This window comes from Myotis yumanensis, unplaced genomic scaffold (genome assembly GCF_028538775.1).
Source record: "Myotis yumanensis isolate MYYU_CA2020_CCGP unplaced genomic scaffold, mMyoYum1.0.hap1 SCAF_1, whole genome shotgun sequence".
Taxonomy (NCBI): domain Eukaryota; kingdom Metazoa; phylum Chordata; class Mammalia; order Chiroptera; family Vespertilionidae; genus Myotis; species Myotis yumanensis.
In genome coordinates this window covers 195,627,415-195,646,165 of record NW_027223752.1, presented here as the reverse complement: position 1 = coordinate 195,646,165, position 18,751 = coordinate 195,627,415, and the positions used below count along the sequence as shown (strand labels likewise).

At 43.3% G+C, this 18,751-nt stretch overlaps 1 protein-coding gene across 4 annotated transcripts in view; it reads left to right on the top strand.

Annotated features, from left to right (window-relative positions):
- The window catches only part of SLC4A4 (solute carrier family 4 member 4), a 328,200-nt gene that overhangs the window by 34,530 nt on the left and 274,919 nt on the right, over positions 1 to 18,751 (top strand). The window contains exons 1-2 of one of the 4 annotated variants that reach the window (XM_070395285.1): positions 14,351 to 14,371; positions 14,705 to 14,778. In XM_070395285.1, the coding sequence (XP_070251386.1) occupies positions 14,706 to 14,778 (73 nt within the window). In that variant the 5' untranslated portion in view covers positions 14,351 to 14,371; position 14,705. Of the gene's footprint in view, positions 1 to 14,350; positions 14,372 to 14,430; positions 14,779 to 18,751 lie in introns of those variants that run through there. The other 3 variants (XM_070395274.1, XM_070395260.1, XM_070395265.1) reach the window with 3 other exon arrangements.

Here is an 18,751-nt window from a genome sequence, read left to right as displayed (position 1 = left end):
AACACTTTTATACAGGTGCATTTTAAACTGATTATTTTCTTTTCTTTTTTTTTTTTTTTATTGCTTAAAGCATTACAAAGGGTATTACATATGTGTCCTTTTTTCCCCCCCACCCTTGACAAGCCCCTGCCCTCCCTTACCCCCCAGTGTCTTATGTCCATTAGTTATGGTTATATGGATGCATACAAGTCCTTCAGTTGATCTCTTACTCCCCTCCCTCCTGTCCCCCAACCCTCCCTGGCCTTACCACTGAAGACCGACAATCGGTTTGAGGCAGCTCTGCCACTGTATTTATTATTGTTCAAAAGTTTGTAATGGTCTTAATTATCCATGAAACGCTGTTTCGTCATCACCAATTATTACTTGTATTTATTTCTAAGAAATAAAGACATTGCCCTGGCTGGTTTGGCTCAGTGGGTATAGTGTCGTCCTGTGGACTGAAGGGTCCCCCAGTTCAATTGCGGTCAAGAGCACATGCCTGGGTTGCAGGCTCGATCCCCAGTCGGGGGGCGTGCAGGAGGCAGCCAATCAATGATTCTCTCTCATCATTGATGTTTCTATTTCTCTCTCTTTCTCCCTTCCTCTCTGAAATCAATAAAAATATATTTGAAAAAAAATACATCGAAATATGTAACCCCAATGCCATTACCATACCTAATAGAATCAATAATAATTTGTAAGTATCTTTTAATACCCAATTAAGATTCAAGCTTCCATGATTGTCTCAGAAGAGTTTTAAAACCAGTTGGTTAGTTTGAATCAGGATCTCAATTTGCATATTCCATTTGATGGTTATATGTTATAGGTATTTTTAAGTTGGGGAGTACCATACTTCTGCTGGGTAGTCCCCTCCTTGACAACAAAGAAGCCATTAGAGCAGTGGTTCTCAACCTTCTGGCCCTTTAAATACAGTTCCTCATGTTGTGACCCAACCATAAAATTATTTTTTGTTGCTACTTCATAACTGTAATGTTGCTACTGTTATGAATTGTAATGTAAATATCTGATATGCAGGATGGTCTTAGGCGACCCCTGTGAAAGGGTCGTTCGACCGCCAAAGGGGTCGCGACCCACAGGTTGAGAACCGCTGCATTAGAGCCAAGCAAGCATTTAGTCTGTAATTAGGCAAGGGATGACAAGCTGAGGGCATTTTCCTCTAAAATACAATAGAGGTAACTGTGGAATTTGCAATCTTCCTGTGCCCTTCCTGTTCTCATAAAATTAACTGAGAAAATTTACAGTTAAAAACAACTTTAAACATATTCCTAGATTTAGGTCTTGGGTGTTAAAAGGCCACCAACAAATCCATTCCATGCTATTCTCCTGATTATCTACCTGTTAATCATCTGATTTGGCATCTGCTAATACTAAGTGTTGCCATCCCTGGGGCAAACTTAGGTAGGTGAGGATTCAGGTGGCAACTACATGAGTCATGAACTTCGAGGCTAGTTTGGCAGAAGTTAATAAAGATTATATAAGTTAATGCAGATTGGCCTTGATTCTGAGCACGGGCGCATTGCTCAGCACCTTCGTAAGGCTCAAGTCAGTGTGCAGGGCTGAATACTGGGGATAAAGTCTTCCGAGGCGTGTCGGTCCACTCTTTGATCTGCAGGCACAGGACCCGGTCAGGTTGTGGCTTGACTGCCCCAGGGCGCTGACTCAGCGGACCCCACCTCTGACTTCTATGCTACCCTAGCTGTGGTCCCTTGGAAGACCTTCTGAGTGGAAGTAGGTTCCAGGAAGGAACTCAATGGATTTGTTTATATAATGACAAAGAGTGAAAGGTAAAGAAGACTGTTGAAAGTTTGAGGAAATACCACTGCTGCTCAGAACCAGCAGTGATTTCTCATGGCTCAAAGTCAACACCAAAGCCCTGTGAGTGGCCTCCAGGACCTGAGCCTGCCCCTCCTTTGCCTTTCCCTCTCTGACCTTAGTTATAGTTAGCTCCTGCTTTCCAAGTTGGCCCTGCTTTACCGACTCAATTCCTCGAACCTGCCACACTCGCTCTTGCTTCAGGGCCTTTCCATTTGCTGTTCCTTCCCGCATACTCACTAACTGATCTCCTAACGCCCTGTCTTTCCTAAGTTCTCATCTCCTTTGGGTCTTTGTTCAGTTCTCACTCAGTGAGGGCTTCCCTACCTACCTGTTCAAAACTGCCCTCCCTGTACCCATACCCCTACCTCCTGTCCTCCTGCCCCATCCCATCAGCTCTCCCTAAATCTCTCCCTTGCTTATCTTTTTCCATAGCAGTATCTCTGTCTAAAATATTAGACAATTTACTTTTTTAATTTGGTTTATTATATGTTTCCCACCATGAATTTATCCTTTGTGCCTAGAATAATGACTGATCATAGTAGATATTCAATAAATTGTTTAAATGAGTGAGTAGATGAGTTAAACTCTAGAAAATTTGACCCCAAGAATACAATACTAGCCTCAATACACTCAGTAGGTGAGTGTAAGTGATATAATTTGAAATAATAAGAAGGCATACTGAAGTTAAACAATATGAAAACTTCAACGTTGGGGAAAACGAAGGATGAACTTTGAACGACACTGCGGTAAGAGACATTGTAGTAAGGGAACAGGCGAAGTGTCTTCATGTTTCAGTGAACTGTGCTCAGTAGTGTGGCCTGTATGGGGAGTGATGTGCTCTCTGGCTTTTGATACAGTAGATCCTTGGCTTGTGTGAATCTAACAATTGGGTTTCAGATATTTGCTGGCATCCCAGAATGGTCACCGCATAGTTGTTTATACTTTGTAGAGACACCTGTGGGGACCGCTGTGCCAGCCATGAGCCCAGATGGGGCCTGAGGTGGCCTATCTCCTAAGCCTTCTTTAACTTGAGAATGTAGAAACTCATATAGTTACACTTGACCACGTGTTATATCAGAAATTATGTGTCACAGTGATATTTGTGAATTCGGGCATTTGCAACCTGGAGTTGGCGGTGGGGGTGGGGGGACACATTTCATGAATATCACGGGTCAGTATGCTTTCTAGGTATTCTGGTGAGTCTGCTCTTCACCAAAGTGCTGTTTAATATTTGTGGTCCCAGGTTCCTAAAGAGTTTGGAATGGATCAAGCAAATACTAGTAAACTAAGGAGGGCCAGCATGCCATATAGTAGCTCAGAGCACAGGCTTGTGGAGCTGAACCGCATGGGTTTGAATCTTGACTTTAATAGTTACTAGCTGCGTGACAATCTCTTTGTGCCTCAGAAATGATGATGATACAAAGAGTACATACCTCATTGGATTATTGTGTGAATTAAATGAGTTAAAACTTGTAAAGCAGTTACAACAGTGGCTGGCACATAGTAAGCTAAACCTAAATGTTTGTTATGTCAAAATAAAGACATTTATTTGGGAGGCCTGTTAGAGAGTGCTTCAACCTTTGTCAGTAGGCACACCAAGATAGGGAAAAAGTGAGTGTAAGTGATAAAATTTGAAGTAATAAGAAGGCATATGAAGTTTAGTAATATGAAAAAAGAAGTCATTGAGTCTAGTCCCTAACAGGCATGGGTTAGTTAATTATGAAGGAGTATAGTAGAGTGGTTAAACTGTGCTCTACTGAGTTAGGCCCCCCCCCCCCCCCCCCCCCCCCCCCCCCCCCCCCCGCCTGGTCTTCTGATCACAATTACTGTGTGATTTTCGGGTCAATTACTTAACCTCAGATCACATGGTATTGTGTTTTGAAATGTGTGTGTGAAAAGTACTTACCTTATGGGGCTGTCATGAGGATTGAATCAAGTAATCATTGTAAAGTGCTTAGGACAATACCTGGCATGTAGTAAATTTTTGCAAATGAAACATTTAAAAAATAATGGATGATGAGAGTCCCTAATCTCTGTCCCCACACTGTTATAGGTATTGAAATCCTTGAGCTAGAATCTTCAGCCCTGTCCTATTACTGAGCCAGCTGGACAAAATCTGACAGCGCCAGGAACGAAATAATGCATGTATGATACTTAGCACAGTGCCTGGCAAGTAGGAAGAACTCAATAAAATGCTAGGAGCCTTATCCCCGCCACCAGGCATGATGGTTCAAAGTTAGCTGATAAGGAGAAAATCAGATAGTTATTATTTAAAAATCCCTTCTAGCCATTTCCCCATTCTAGATTTGGAACAAGTTACTGTTTCTTCAGTTGAATACATGACAAGTAAGTGGAAGTTTGCTTATGTATGGGGTTCATGTTGTTTAAAAATATATCCAGGGCCTTTAAACTTAGAGATGCACTTAATATCAAACATGTGTGTACCCTCACTCTACCTATACCTCACTAGGTTGATTCATTCATTCATCAACATTTAATGAGTACTCACTATGTGTAGTGACCATGCTTGACATTGAACTGGAGTAGAAAGACTTTATGTAGACGATACCTGCTTTCTAATAGTTTATAATGTGGTGGGGACATCTGCCACGATATATCCATGTACAGTTGCATGGGGTTAAATGATTGTGACAAGGCAATGCCATACATGCCAGATAAAAATGCTATACATGCCGTGTATACCTTCAAGGAGCCAATGGAGAACAGATGAAGGATCATAGCTCTTCTTGGCCAAGGATATGTCTGAGAATGAAGAGAGGGCTCTGGAGAGGTTTGAGTTGGGTCTTGGAGAATGGGTTAACTAAGATGACATGTTAATTACAGGAAGCAGCTTGTGTACAAAGGCATGGTAGCCTTCTCAGGGAATGGCATGGCATGGGGGAAGGCAGGAGCTAAGTGTAGAAAGTTCATGACAAGCTTTAAATTCTATGTTGAGTAGTTTGGACTTCCTCTTCAATATAATGAAGAGCCATTGCATGATCTTTAAAAGGAGAATGATACCAAATTGTGTTTTATAAATGGGTGGATTTAGGGGGACCTGATTTCAGAGCCAGGGAGACCAGTTTGAAACCATTGGTGGGAGCCATCTCATACTCACTTCTAAGCCTGGACATGCTGGAGTATTGCTTGACTAATAGTTGCCTTGCAGGCTGGGTTCCCAGCTGTAGATAGTCCTTTACCCCACTGCTAACCTGTGGCTTGTCAGCCCTGCTCTGTGCTCTGCCTTCTTCATTCTGCTGCTGGTTTGATCTGGCTCTTGGCTGAAGGCTGGTGGTGTGAGAAGGAAGGGAGACAGGATGGACCCGCCTCCTGCTGCCCTTCTGGCTTCTCATGTGGAGCCCCCTGCCCCCAACCTTTTCAGTTCTTGCGTCAACCCTTTCTTAGGACCTTTCTGATTTTCACGCAGAGCCTTTGAAGAAGGACAATCGACAGTGAAAAGAGTTTAGAAGGGATCCTCCTTTTCCTGTCCCTAACAGTAAAAACTCAGGGAAAATTTTCAATGGGTAAAGTGTTGAATTTCTGACGTGGGAATGAAACTGCTGTGTTCTTCAGTGGACCTCTGGTCAGAAGCAGCACATGGTGGCCATAGAAGCACATGGATTGGCCCCTTAAAAAAAATTAAAGAGTGTGTGACTGTGGGTGTAGGCTGTCGGGATTGTGCTGAGAGGGTCATGCAAGCCATTTCCTTTTCAGCACTTAACCCTCTCCAGCAATTTCTCCTTTCACGTGTCACCTCCCATGAGCCTCCACACCTTTCCTTGCTCCAGAGCCTCTGCCTTCATCCTGTACCAGTTCTCTCCTTATCCTTTATTGTTGAGTCTGTTACAGCCTTTCAGAGCTCAGCTAGCAGACTGCGGACAGAGGGGAGGAGACCTTGCCCCACCGTGGAGAGGATGGGAGAGAGGGGTGGGGTCCTGTGGCCTGGAGGGCCAGTTCATCACTCATCTCCCCAGCTGACTCTGCCATGCATTTGCTCATGGAGGCAAAATTGTGGCCTTCAGGTCTGTAGGACTTTTAATCTTTACTGTACTCTCTGGGCCCCTTAGGTTTAGATTCAACTGAACTAAATTGAATTTATTTACTGAAGGAATTTATCCAATACCCTAAGTCACTTAGGAAGTGTTTCAGGCCCAGTTTAAAGGATACTGAATGAGAAGGTAACTCACATTCCCAAGGTTGCACAGTTTCTAAAGGGCACACCTGGTACTGGCCCTCAGCCTCACCTGATTCTGAATATGTGGAGATGGGTGAGCTTCCCCACCTAACCATCATGTTAATGTTTCCAGGGGGGGAAATTAAAAGTCAGATTTGCAAATGGGCTGTTTTTTTAAATTGAAAACTTTATTGACATAATTGTAGACTCACATGCATGTTTGAGAGACAATAGAGTTTGCTTGTACACTGCCAGTTTTCCTCAGTGTTAATGTTTTCTAAACCTTTAGTGCAATATCATAACCAGGATATTGGTACCGATATAGCCATAAACCTACTCAGATTTCCTCAGTTTTACTTGTACTCATTTCTGTGTTTGTTTTAAGTTCTATACAATTTTATCACCTGTGTAGATTTATGTATCTATCACCAGAGGTAAGCTACTGGACAGAGCCAACTCTGCAAAGGCCTCTTTTGTTGCCCTGGTATAACCACAAATATTCCCCCGTCCGCCAGTCTCCACCCTGTGGCCACCACTAATCTATCTTTTATAGCTAGAGTGTTGTGATATGTTATATAAATGGAATCATATAGTGTATAACCTCTTGGCGTTTGCTTTTTCCATTCAGCACAATCCCCGGAGAGTCATTCAGTTGGTTTTGTATGTCATAGTTTGTTCCTTTTTGTTGCCAACTATGGTCTGGATGTACCATAGTTCGTTTAACCATTCACCTGTTGAAAGACACCTGGACTAATTCTGGGTTTTAGCTATTATAAGTCAAGCTGCTGTGAACATTCATGTACAGCTTTTTAAAAAAAATATTTTTATTGATTTCAGAGAGGAAGGGAGACGGAGAGAGAGAAACACCAATGGTGAGAGAGAATCATTGATCGGCTGCCTCTTCCATGCCCCCTACTGGGGATTGAGCCTGCAACACAGGCATGTGCCCTTGACCGGAATTGAACCCGGGACCCTTCAGTCTACAGACTGACTCTCTATCCACCGAGCCAAACCAGCTAGGGCTCATGTACAGCTTTTTGTGTAAACCTAAGTTTTCATTTCTCTGGGAGAAGCGCCCATGGGTACATATGAACTTATAATGCAGTTCATAAACCCAGAATTATGTTTGGCATGATCCTGCTCTGGATTATGTTCTCACCTTTTATCCAGTCGGCAGTTAGATTTCGTGTAGGGCCGTCACCCAGTTCTCCCTGGCCCGGGGCCTGTGTAAATTTCCAGACCTATTAGGGCACTCCCCAACCCCAAGTTGCTTTGTTGCCGGCTGACCTCTGGGAGTCACCTCTGCCATTCATCATACTTGTTAGGTTTGTCTCCCTGATGTCTCTTTTCCTATCTATGTCCAGAGCTCCAGGAGCCTCGACAGTTCCACCAACAACCATGTTCTTTCCTCTTCTTTGCTGTGGAAGTATGGGCTCTCTCGCCTGTGAAGTTGGGAAGGGAATAGTTGTCGCTTTTCCTCTGTCCCTGCCCTCCGCTTCCCTGTAGTGAACACATGTTGCCAAAAGATGGCAGTGTGCTTTGCAGCCACTGAGCTCGCTTTGCCCTGTCGCCTGTGGTTTGGAGAACTGATACTATTCTTTCTGTGCGTGTTGAAAACGTGGACAGCAGATTTTCCAGAACAACAAAGGCACCAAGAAATTGCTGTGTGATTTAAAAATTTTGAAAGAAAACATCGCATTTACAAATGATTTGTAAGGAAACTGGTTCCCCACTTCTTAGAAGTGATTTGAATAGGGAATAGAATTCAGAGATGTGTGTATAATTCTAGATGTCAGTGCGATTGTTGCATTCTATGTAGCTCTTGAAAAAGACCTGTGAAAATGCTGATTTTTGCCTCCCATCTGTTCTGAGAACAGCCAAGTAGCAGGGACAGCCTGCTTTTGAGCTCTGAGACCTGAGACACACACCTCTTAGTCCTTCAGTGAAGGCCCTTATGCACATGGTAAATATAATTTTCAAGGCAGCAACGGTTAATGGTAATAAACTCTTCACTTCCTAGTATTGGTCCACTCCCTGGCGTGCGTCACTTCAGTGTGTGTGTGGGCATGTGTGTAAAGAACTGTTTAAACATTTGCTATGCACAGGAAAGCTGTTGTAAAGTGAGAGATTATGGGGTTTGCTGGATATCATAAACAGAGCAAGCTAGTGAGGATAATGTGGGATGAGTTTAAATATGAGGTTAACTAATAAACATTAAGCTGTGTGCATGGAAAAACCCAGCAGTGTCCAGTCAGGTATGGACATGTTAAAAACTGGAGCTTTTCTGCTCCCTAGGGTGCCATCCTCTGGTGCCCTTTTTGGAAGCAGCTAGAAAGCCCTGCTGTTCATGGCTGATCTCTGGGAGTTACCTCTGCCATTCATCATACTTGTTAGGTTTGTCTCCCTGATGTCTCTTTTCCTATCTATGTCCAGAGCTCCAGCAGCCTCGACGGTTCCACCAACAACCATGTTCTTTCCCCTTCTTTGCTGTGGAAGTATGGGCTCTCTCACCTGTGAAGTTGGGAAGGGAATAGTTGTCGCTTTTCCTCTGTCCACGTGCAGCCTGGTTAAGTGGAGAATGAACGGGGTGTGGAGGAGAGGGGGCCAGCTCTGGGACTGGGGCTCTATGGGCCAGTGTGGAGGTTGCAGGGCCTGCTTTCTGCTTCCCCCGGGCTAGGAGCTGCCTCTGCAGCTCATAATATAGCTGCCTGCCTGGGGTGACAAGGGAACGGGCTCCATCGTAAGCAACAGCCTTTTTGCTATTGCGTCCTTTGGCAAAGGCCTTTGATTAGGAAGATGATTGCTCTGTATAAAGTTATAACCCTGAAACCAGTTGCTGTTACTATAGAGACGAGGGAAATGCTGCCGTGGGAGGCCTAACAGAGGAGGGGTGGGAGAAGGGCGGGAGGAGGGCAAGTGAGGCGAATCCAGAGGCTAGCACACCCAAAGACTTTCACCCTCTGGCAGCTCTGTGCCGGGGTAGGCTTGCATCTGCAACTGTGTGCTGGCGGCCGGCCACTTGCTGACTGGCTGAGTGGCAGCTGCTAGCACTGTGTGGACTAGCTGGTGAGCACGTTGGCAGTTGGCGAGGGCTCTGGGGGCGGGAACCCACAAGGGTGGAATGTCGATGGGTGCCCAAGGCTCCATGGCTGACAGTTTTGCACAAATGTTTCTTGGGTTAGGCTTAAGTCACTCTTCCAAGCCTGCTCAGTGCTTAGGACTGGCTGGTGAAAGCCTGTCCGTTTGGCAGCAGATTGGACAAGTGTTAGGGTTAAATCATGTGAGTGTCCCAGAATAAGGGGGAATAAGAGAAACCCCACGTTGGCTGTGGACCTCTGAGGCAGGGCCCCCCTGCTCCTCTCAGGGCCCCGCGGAAGGAGGGCAGCCCCCGAATGGGTTTTGTCCTGACTGGTCTGACCCTTATCCCCGTGATGCTGATGAGAAGCTTCCAAATCTATTCTGAACTTTGCCTCATGCTGGCGATGCGAGCCACCGGGAGCCGTTTAGAAGCCGCTCTTTCCTTTCTTTGTTTTCAGCAAATGCAGCTTGTGTGAAAGGAACATTTTAAGAATGGATTCGAGGGCCTGATTAGGGACTAGATGAGTTAATTTCTTCCCACTGATAGAGGGGAAAACTGATTAGGTCAGATGGTCATTTTAAAAGATATCCCTGTTCTGCTAATAATAGCAAGCAACTGCTGAGAGGGCTTTCAGAGGGGTGGGGGTGGGGAAGGAGTGTGACAGAAACCCAAATAACTGACATTTGTGCTGCAAAGATGAAGAAAGCCGTCAATTCCCCGTGCTCCGTGCAGAAGCCCAGATGTGCCGGGCTGGACCAGCTCTCGTGGAGGAGAGGGCTGCTCTGGGAAAGGCTGCTGTGGGCGTGCAGATTGTATATTTTCAGTTTGCAGCTCTCATTCTCTTTCGCTCCCTACAGGGAGGAGGCTGCTCGCAGACGCTCTGCATTGTCCGTCAGGAAGGACTAGGTTTCTAATTACTTGCTATGTATAGTCTTGGAGGGAATGCGAAATATGCATCAGAGAGCCAAGGAATGCACCGACCATTATTCTCACTCTAACTCAGCTGGAGCTCAGGGACACTGTTTCCTTCGGCTGGATGGTCTCAGCCTGGGAACAGGGCTCTGGGCATGAACGTGTCTACAGTCACTACAGTGGCTACAGTGTCTCCCTCAGTGGCTACCGGTGCCCTTCCTTCATTTCTGCTCCGCTTGTTAGTTGCATGCGGTTTTGGGAAGGGCTTGGGGGCAGAGGCTAAACATTTAGGGAATATGTAGGAAGTAAATAGGATCAGTTTGATTAATGGTGAGGCGCAGGAATGATGTTCTGTAGGACATGGTGGTGGAGTCTGTAGGTTGGTAGGACTGGAAAGGGTTAGTTCTGAGAAGAACTGTGGGCTAAACTCTTGGTTTTCCAAAGGGGAAACAGTTCTATTAATGTCCATGCAGTAAGTAGTACAGGGCTCCAGGATTTATTGGACTTCTGAGGTCTTTTAAGAAAATTTCCCCATTAAACTGTCATCCTTACCCATGTCGTCAAACGCTGTGTTACTGGTGGGGTCTTGCCCTTTGGACCAACTGCCCTGGGTCGCTAGGGGAGAAGGCAGATGTGATCACACTAGAGCCCTATCTGTCTTGCTCCTCGTTGTATCTCTAGTGCCTGTTCGTGTGCCTGGCACCTAGCAGGTACTCAGTAAATATTTACTGAATAGATGAGTGGAGGAGGGCAGGAAAGAGAGAAGGGAATGAGTGACTGCTGTCTGTGTGGCTAGCACCGGGTATGGTATGTTTCAAGTGCTTTGGCCATCGTCACCAACAACCTCCATAGTGCCAAATCCCATGTTTCCTTCTCTGTCTCCACCTTTCTCAGCCTCCCAGTAGCATACTCTCCTCTTCTGTCAACTTCCTTGACATCACTCTTTCCTGGTTTCCCTCTTACCTCACTCACTGCTTTTGTTCCTTTGCTCTGCTTGTAAATGCTGGCATGCCCGGCACTTGGTCTTAGGTCTACGCCTCTGTTTCCACATTTTCTTCCTGGATGATCTCATCTAGTAATGGCTTCAGAGACCAGCTTTCTTCATTGATTTTCCAGTTTTTGTCTCCAGCCTCAGGCTCCCGTGCTACAGACTTAGACGTCTAATTGTGTACCGGATAGTTCCTTTTTCACATATAGTATGTATCTCAACCATAAACTGGACAGAAAAGGACTCTTGATTCCTTCCCCCAAACCCGTTCCTCCCACAGCCTTCCCTGGACTCCTGAGATAGTTTCCTAGTTTCTTCGGTCTCCTGATGATTTACATTTCACACAGCAGCCAGAGTGAGCCTTTAAAAATGATAAAACAGTTCCATCTTAAAACTCTTAACTATAGTTAATAATACTGTATTGCATATTTGAAAGTTGCCCAAAGAGTAGCTCTTAAAAGTTCTCATCCCAAGAAATAAAATTTTGTAACTCTATATGTTAACTACACGTATCATGGTGTGATCATTTCACAGTACTGTAGTCTCCCCTTATCCAGGTTTCTACTTTCCATGGTTTCAGTTACCCATGGGGTTTGAAAATATTAAATGAAAAATTCCAGAAATGAACGATCAATAAGTTTTAAATTGGGTGCTGTTCTGAGTAGTGTGATCAGATCTCGTGCTGTCTTGCTCTGTCCCATTCTGGACGTGAGTCTTCCTCGGTCCAGCCTGTCCACGCTCTCCATGCATGAGTCACTTAGTAGCCTTCTCAGTCATCAGATAGCACGGTGTCGCAGTGCTTGTGTCCAGGTTACCCTTATTTCACTTAATAATGTCCCCCAAGCACAAGGGTGGTGATGCTGGCAATTTGGATAGGCCAAAGAAAAGTCCTTCCTTTAAGTGAAAAAGTAAAAGTTCTTGGCTTAATGAGGAAAGGAAAAAATGTAGTAAGCTGAGCTCAGCCAGAGTGGCTCAGTGGTTGAGTGTCACCCTATGAAGCAGGAGGTGATGGTTCGATTCCTGGTTAGGGCACATGCTCCCGGTGGGGATTGGAGGGTGAGGTGCAGAAGGCAGCAGATGGATGATTTTCTCTCATCGTTGATGTTTCTATCTCTCTCTCCCTCTCCCTTCCTCTCTGAAATCAATAAAAATATATTTTAAAAAATGTAGTATGCTGAGGTTGCTAAGGTCTACAGTAAGAATGAATCGTCTATCTGTGAAATGGCCTAATTTATAAATTAAACTTTATCATAGGTGTGTATGTCTAGGAAAAAACATATATATAGGATTCAGTAGCATCGGTTTCAGACATTCATCGGGGGTCTTGGAACACGTCCCTCTCAGATAAGCAGTGGCTACAGTATATGCAAATATCAAATCACCTTGTACATCTAAAACTAATATTATGTTATATGTCAGTTATACCTCAGTAGATCAGAATAAAAAACACACAACTCTTCAGTGGCTCCCAGAACACCTCTGATGCTGACTGCCCACCATGGCCTGCATGGCCCTGATTCCTCCCGTCTCTCTCCAGCTTCCTGGACCTCATTTCCATTCCTGGAACATGCTAAACTGTTCCCACCTTAGGGCCTTGCACTTGCTGTTCCCTTTGCTTGGAATGCTTTGCCCCCAGATCTTCAAATGCCTGGTTCCTTCATATCATTTTCTTCTCTGCTCAAATGTCATGTCCTCAGAAGCCTCATCTGAACCACCTTATACCAGGCAGCCCACTGTCTCCTTGTATTTCCTACAAAGCACTTAATGCAGTCTAAGGTGACCTTGTTTATCTATTTATTACTCTGTTTCTCAGGAATTGTCTGTCTTATTCGCAGATGCATTTCCCTCCCTCTGGAGAGTGCCAGGACATAGCAGTTGCTGGAGAGTAAATGAGTGCATCATCCATTCTTCATGGGAAAGGCTCAGAGAGGGCTGGCAAAAGACTTGGCTTCTCAACTCTTCAAGGCATTGTTTTCCTACCATAATTCTGGCGGCTGATCCATACCCATTTGTATTTAATTTTATATTTTTAGTTTTCATACAGAGAAGGAGCTAGATATTTATCAGGATGAATTTTTGCATGCATGTCCCGTATCCCTGAAAGAAAATATTCTGCAAGTGTCTGAAGGTAATGAGTTTCTTAATGGCATTGTCCGCCAACAAATGTTAGGGTAAAAAGGAATCAGGAAGGAAGAAAGGAATTAAACATGTAGTAGGTGCTAGGCACAAAACTGAGTACTTTCACATTTGTTACCTATTTTGAATCTCAAAGCAGTCCTGCAAGGTCGATATTAGTATCCCAGTTTTATAGGTGGAAACGTGGAGGCTCACAAAGTTAATACTTTGCTCCAGGTGATGCAAATATTAAGTGTTAGACTGAGATTTTTAAAACCCAGGTCCACCTGACACCAGACTTCTGACACTTTTTGCTAAGACGGTTGTTTGCAAGATGGATATGCTCCGAAAATAAAGAGGAGGAAAAATGCGAATTCAGTGCATATCCACATATATTATAACAAGTACCTGAAGCACAAGAATAAGTTTTACAGGCAATATGGAAAACAGACCTACAGTATTCCATGCCCGGACATTGAATAGATGGATGAATAGAATGCAGCGTAAACATTTGGTCCTCTGGCGGCGCTCATGTATGGTGTGACATAGAGCAGCTGTCCCCAGAGAAAGTTCTTTGTTTCTAGACCAGGCCGACACAGCAGCATTTGAGCAATTGGGGATTTCTTTCTGCTTTCACTATAAATAGAGTGCGTGGAATTCTGTATGTCAAAGTTAATGCAGTGAAAATGAGCCCCAGAATAAGGAAGCAAACCGTAACTCATTCCTTAAACGAGAGACATGTTTGGCACCGAGAGGCCGTACAAACACTGTCATTACTTGGATGGATCCTGAGGTCTTATTTAGCATGTGAAATTGCAGAGAGGATCCTATTATGTAAGGTGACAGGAGGACAGCATAATGTGGCTACAAAATGAAGAACTTTGTGCCCTTCATGGAAGAGTTAACAGGACAGATACACAGAGAGAGGCGTGTGATAAGAATGTGGAGCATAAATGAATGGGTGGCATATATGTGTGACTGTCGCCGAAGCCGAGTTGCTGGATAATCCTCAGATGTCAGATTTCCGTAAGGCCAACATGTGACTCAAAGCTTGCCACTCCACAGAGCATACTGGGCTGTGCTGGTATTAAGAGGCTGGCTGGAAGCTAGGCTCTCACTGTGCACTAGCCTACCTCCCTGTCGCTATCTGTGTGTGGGTGGGTGTGCATGTGTGTGCGTGAGGGCATACATTTTTATGCAGTGGGTGTTTAAAGAGCTCAGCACTGAAGCTGGATTTCCACAAACGATCATCAACGAGCACTCCAGATATACCAAACTTCCTCTCTTGGTATTTTTTTCTTTCTTTTTTTTTTTTTCCAAATGCAAATCCCGAAGGGGAGCACCCCCACCACCCAGCCTGCGGGATTGAGATGATTTTCTCTCACCTGTCCATGTGGGTGCCCTCTCAAGGTTAGAGCGGAAGCCATGTGGGACCGGAGTATTCTCTACCACCAGAGGAGAGGAGCTGCGTGAAGAAGTGGCAGTCACCAGACGAAGAGTGACGGTGCCCCGTTAACATGAACAACAGCTTGCAGGTCAACCTGCCCAGAAGCTGGGCTGCTTCGAGTGGCTCCCTCCAGGAGAAGTCTGAGCATTCTTTTTTTCTTTTTTATTACTATAGGATGGAGGATGAAGCTGTCCTGGACAGAGGGGCTTCTTTCCTTAAGCATGTGTGTGATGAAGAAGAAGTAGAAGGTGAGCTTTATGGGTCCAGGGAAGTATATATGCATATACGTATGTCTTTGTAGAGAGTAGCATTTGTCCATTCCGTGTATCTTATATTTTTGAAGTTAAAAACCTAAGCTTTTCTACGAGTTTCATTAATCTCCCCATTTTGCTTCGACACAGAAAGTAATTTTAAGAACTTCATTGGATCATCAGAATCTGAGTCAGTGTAGTCCTGCATGGTTTAAAAAAAGGGGTGGGGGTGGGGGTGAGGGTCTTACTTTGAAGCTGGTGCCTCTTTGTAAAAAAGAATTTTTTTTTGCCAGAACATATGAACCACCTTCCAGTGACTAATTTAAGGAAGCTGCTAGATTTATATAAATGTGTTTGGTTGAATCTTCTCCTGTTCTTTCATATAGCTTGCAGGGTAGAGGAACAGATGTTAGAGAAGGAGACTGATACCATTGTGGCCAGGAAGAGGGGTATAAGCTGAGGATGTAAAGAGTGGTAATCATGGATGAGTCCCAGTTAGGAAAAGATGGACAAGCATGTTTTACTTAAAAAAACCCCAGGACCTCTTTTGCTAATGTTCCCCAGTCCTGTTAAAAACCAAATAAAAGTTAAATTTTAGCTCATATTATGATGCTTTTAATGTGTCTCTCGCTTGACTTTTCAATAATGTGGAATAATGCTATTGATTTGATAGCGAGAAAGCAGGACTTAATATTTGCTAAAGTAATTATGTGAAGGCATCACAGATATGCAAGGTGTTATGAATATTTATAATGAGATTTAAAAAATAATCGGTACTCATAAAATTAAATGAAACTTGCAGGTGAACCATGTCATAAAATATGCCTGTTAAAATCACCCGAGAGACAACTTATATGTGTTTGGAAACTCTAGTTTTATTAGTGCCATTTGGTAAACATTTAATGTATACCAAAAACTTGGACTGGAGGGGTGGTGGGGTTAGGAAAGAGAGGGTGGTGTCATGTGTTCTGGAGTGATTCTCCAGTCAGACTCAATCTCAGGCAAGTGATGCTTCTGTGCCACCTGGAGTCGTTTGAAAAAAGTGACCGTGGTTTTTCTCACATTTCCTTAGTAAGTTTCTTCTGACCATGCAGTGTTGGAGGGTAGGTTCCCCCCTCCACCTTGCTACTTCCTGCAGTTATACTCTCGAGACTAATAAGAATTTGATAGCTAAGTTTCTTAGGAAAAAGGAAACTACAGTATTTTCTTTCATATTGTTTTATGGGTTCCTTGCACTTTTACAACATGACTGTGGGAAAATGTCAAGTTCGTGAAAGCAAAATAGTAAAACTTTTGTCTTAAGATTTTACAAACCGTGATGTTAAGTCTCCATTGTCACTGTCCCAGGGTCAACAAGGATATAAGAATATTAAACTTATAGCATTGTATGTAAGAAATATTGTAGGATTGAAAGAATATTCTATAGTCTCAGGACAATTAAAGTAGAAAAATCAGTGAGGAAGCTTGGGAATGAGATGTGTGAGTGTATGTGTGTGTGTGTGTGTGTGTGTGTGTGTTTTCCTAGAGAATAATGTTCTAGCTAAGTTCACAGCAGATGTAAATCACTTTCTTGAGTGTGTTAGTTCTGTGGGATTGACAGCACCCTATTGCAATTGGGTATTGTGCATGGGTTTCGTAAGGCTTTGACCAAGAAGTTAATTTCCTGAAGTATTTCCTTTGATTTTCAGGCACAAAATTAAGACAACAATTTAATGGATAGCATACAAATCAGTAGCCAGGTTTCTCTAAGGAGAAACAAAAAAGACAACAAAAGTTGATAAAACATCTATAAAATTGTTTGGCTTTGTGGTGATTAAACTTGCCACATGGGTTTTGTGTATTTTCCTGTTCTGAGACATCTATTTGAATATCTTTCATGTTGGTTGGAGCCTGAGTTGATTATATTTCTTTCAAGGCATGCTTAGCCAGTTGCCTGTGGTTGAGTCCTCAGGGCCTACAGGATGGTTGTCTGTGGTATCATTATTTGGTGGCGAACACCCAACAGTACAGGCTCTTGTACAGTACTCCTCTTAGAACTTCAATAGAAACGATTAGTTTCTTATTCCGTGCCCACCCAATGGACCCTCCCATTTTCTCACCTGGCTCCATCTGATGGGGATGGGAGCACTTACATTTTATAGTGACTCTAGGTGAAAGTATAAAGAAGTTGCAGTGGACATGGGTGTGATGGCTTATCTATGCGGTTGAGCATGAAGTGGTTGAGCATGAAGAAACAGATGACTTGACTGCCAAGACCTATAATGAGAATGCTTTTGTATCTTGAGTGGGAATGTACTCCTCAAGGACATAAATCCGCTTCATATTTTTTAAAAAAATATATTTTATTGATTTTTTACAGAGAGGAAGGGAGAGGAATAGAGAGTTAGAAACATCGATGAGAGAGAAACATCAATCAGCTGCCTCCTGCACGCCCCCTACTGGGGATGTGCCCACAATCAAGGTACATGCCCTTGACTGGAATCGAACCTGGGACCCTTGAGTCCGCAGGCCGATGCTCTATCCACTGAGCCAAACCGGTTAGGGCTGCCTCATATTTTTAATTGCACCAAGAAGGATGTATTTGAAGGAAAGCAAGCTATTATCTCAGAACATAAGTAGCTGAGTTCTGGTACATTTATGGCAGAAGGAATCGCTCCAGTTTTAAGGATGAGAAATTCAAAGGTTAAAGGAATTGGAACACCTTACATTTCTATTATCAAACGAAAAAATTTTTTTTTAATGCAAGCACTTATTTCTCTTGCTTCTAGAGTACACATGACTGTTGCATGTTGCAGCACACTTGGCAAAAGTAAACAACATAAAACTTTGTCTTTTAAAGTAATTTGCACAAATAAGATGTACTTCCATTAAGTAATTATTAGGGTGACAAAGGTCCAGTAGCTCTAGTTACTTTGAAATGTTCATGCTTTTAAAATTCTTCTTAGACCCTCAAATTTGGGGGCATTGGATTGAGCTCAGTCTGATGCAAAAGAGCCCAGTGTGCTCTCATACTTTCATCTACTGCTGTAGTTCTGAGTAGGGGAGGGAGACGGGGACCTCAACCCCGCCCTCAGTTCACCTGGTTCAACTTTACTCTCCGTGGGTGGCATGACACTTAATCCACCATCTGAAAACTAAAAGAATACCATCAACTGCAGAACTCACTCAGAACAGTGAGTCAGAAGAGGAGTCATCTTCTGTTTAAATAATGAATTCATCTGTGTGGGATATATTTAAAGACCTAAACCTCATTTTCACATAATTTGCCTTGTGCTTTTGTGTTAGTAGTGTAAAGATATACTCTTTAAAAAGGTAACCAAGTGTCAATTTTCAATCTTTAAAATAAAGAGAAGCTTTGTTTTCACTCATTGATAAGTGAAATAAGTCACAGAAAAAGTTCAGAATCATATGATTTCACTCATATGTGGGATATAAAACTGAAAGCAACAAATGAACAGACAAGAAAAACCAACAAAAACTCATCAACACAGACGTCATTATGGTGCCTACCAGAAGGAAGGGGGTATAGGGATGTGGTAAAGGGTAAAAGGAGTCAAGTATATGGTGATGGAAGATTAATTGACTTTGGGTGTTGGACACACAATGCAAGATGAAGATTATATCATAGAAGTGTATACAGAAAACCTATGCAGTCTTATTAACCAATGTCACCCCAATAAATTTAATAAAAAGAAAAAATACAAAAAAATAAAGAGAAGCTTTAATATCTGTTCTTTCATTGGTTATGTTATACTGTGTATGGTTTTGTGGAGTTAACATTTTTGGCTCAGAGTGGCTGCTGTAAACTCTTAAAAAGTTTAACGTTTAAGATAATCATATTTTTTTCTGTACCAAAAGGCTCCATCTCCAGTCCAGGTACTTTCATCAGAATTGGCCTGTAGATGACAAATTGATGTTACCAGATGCCCCAGAAATGCCGACTGTGAGAACTGCACTTTGTTTTCATTTC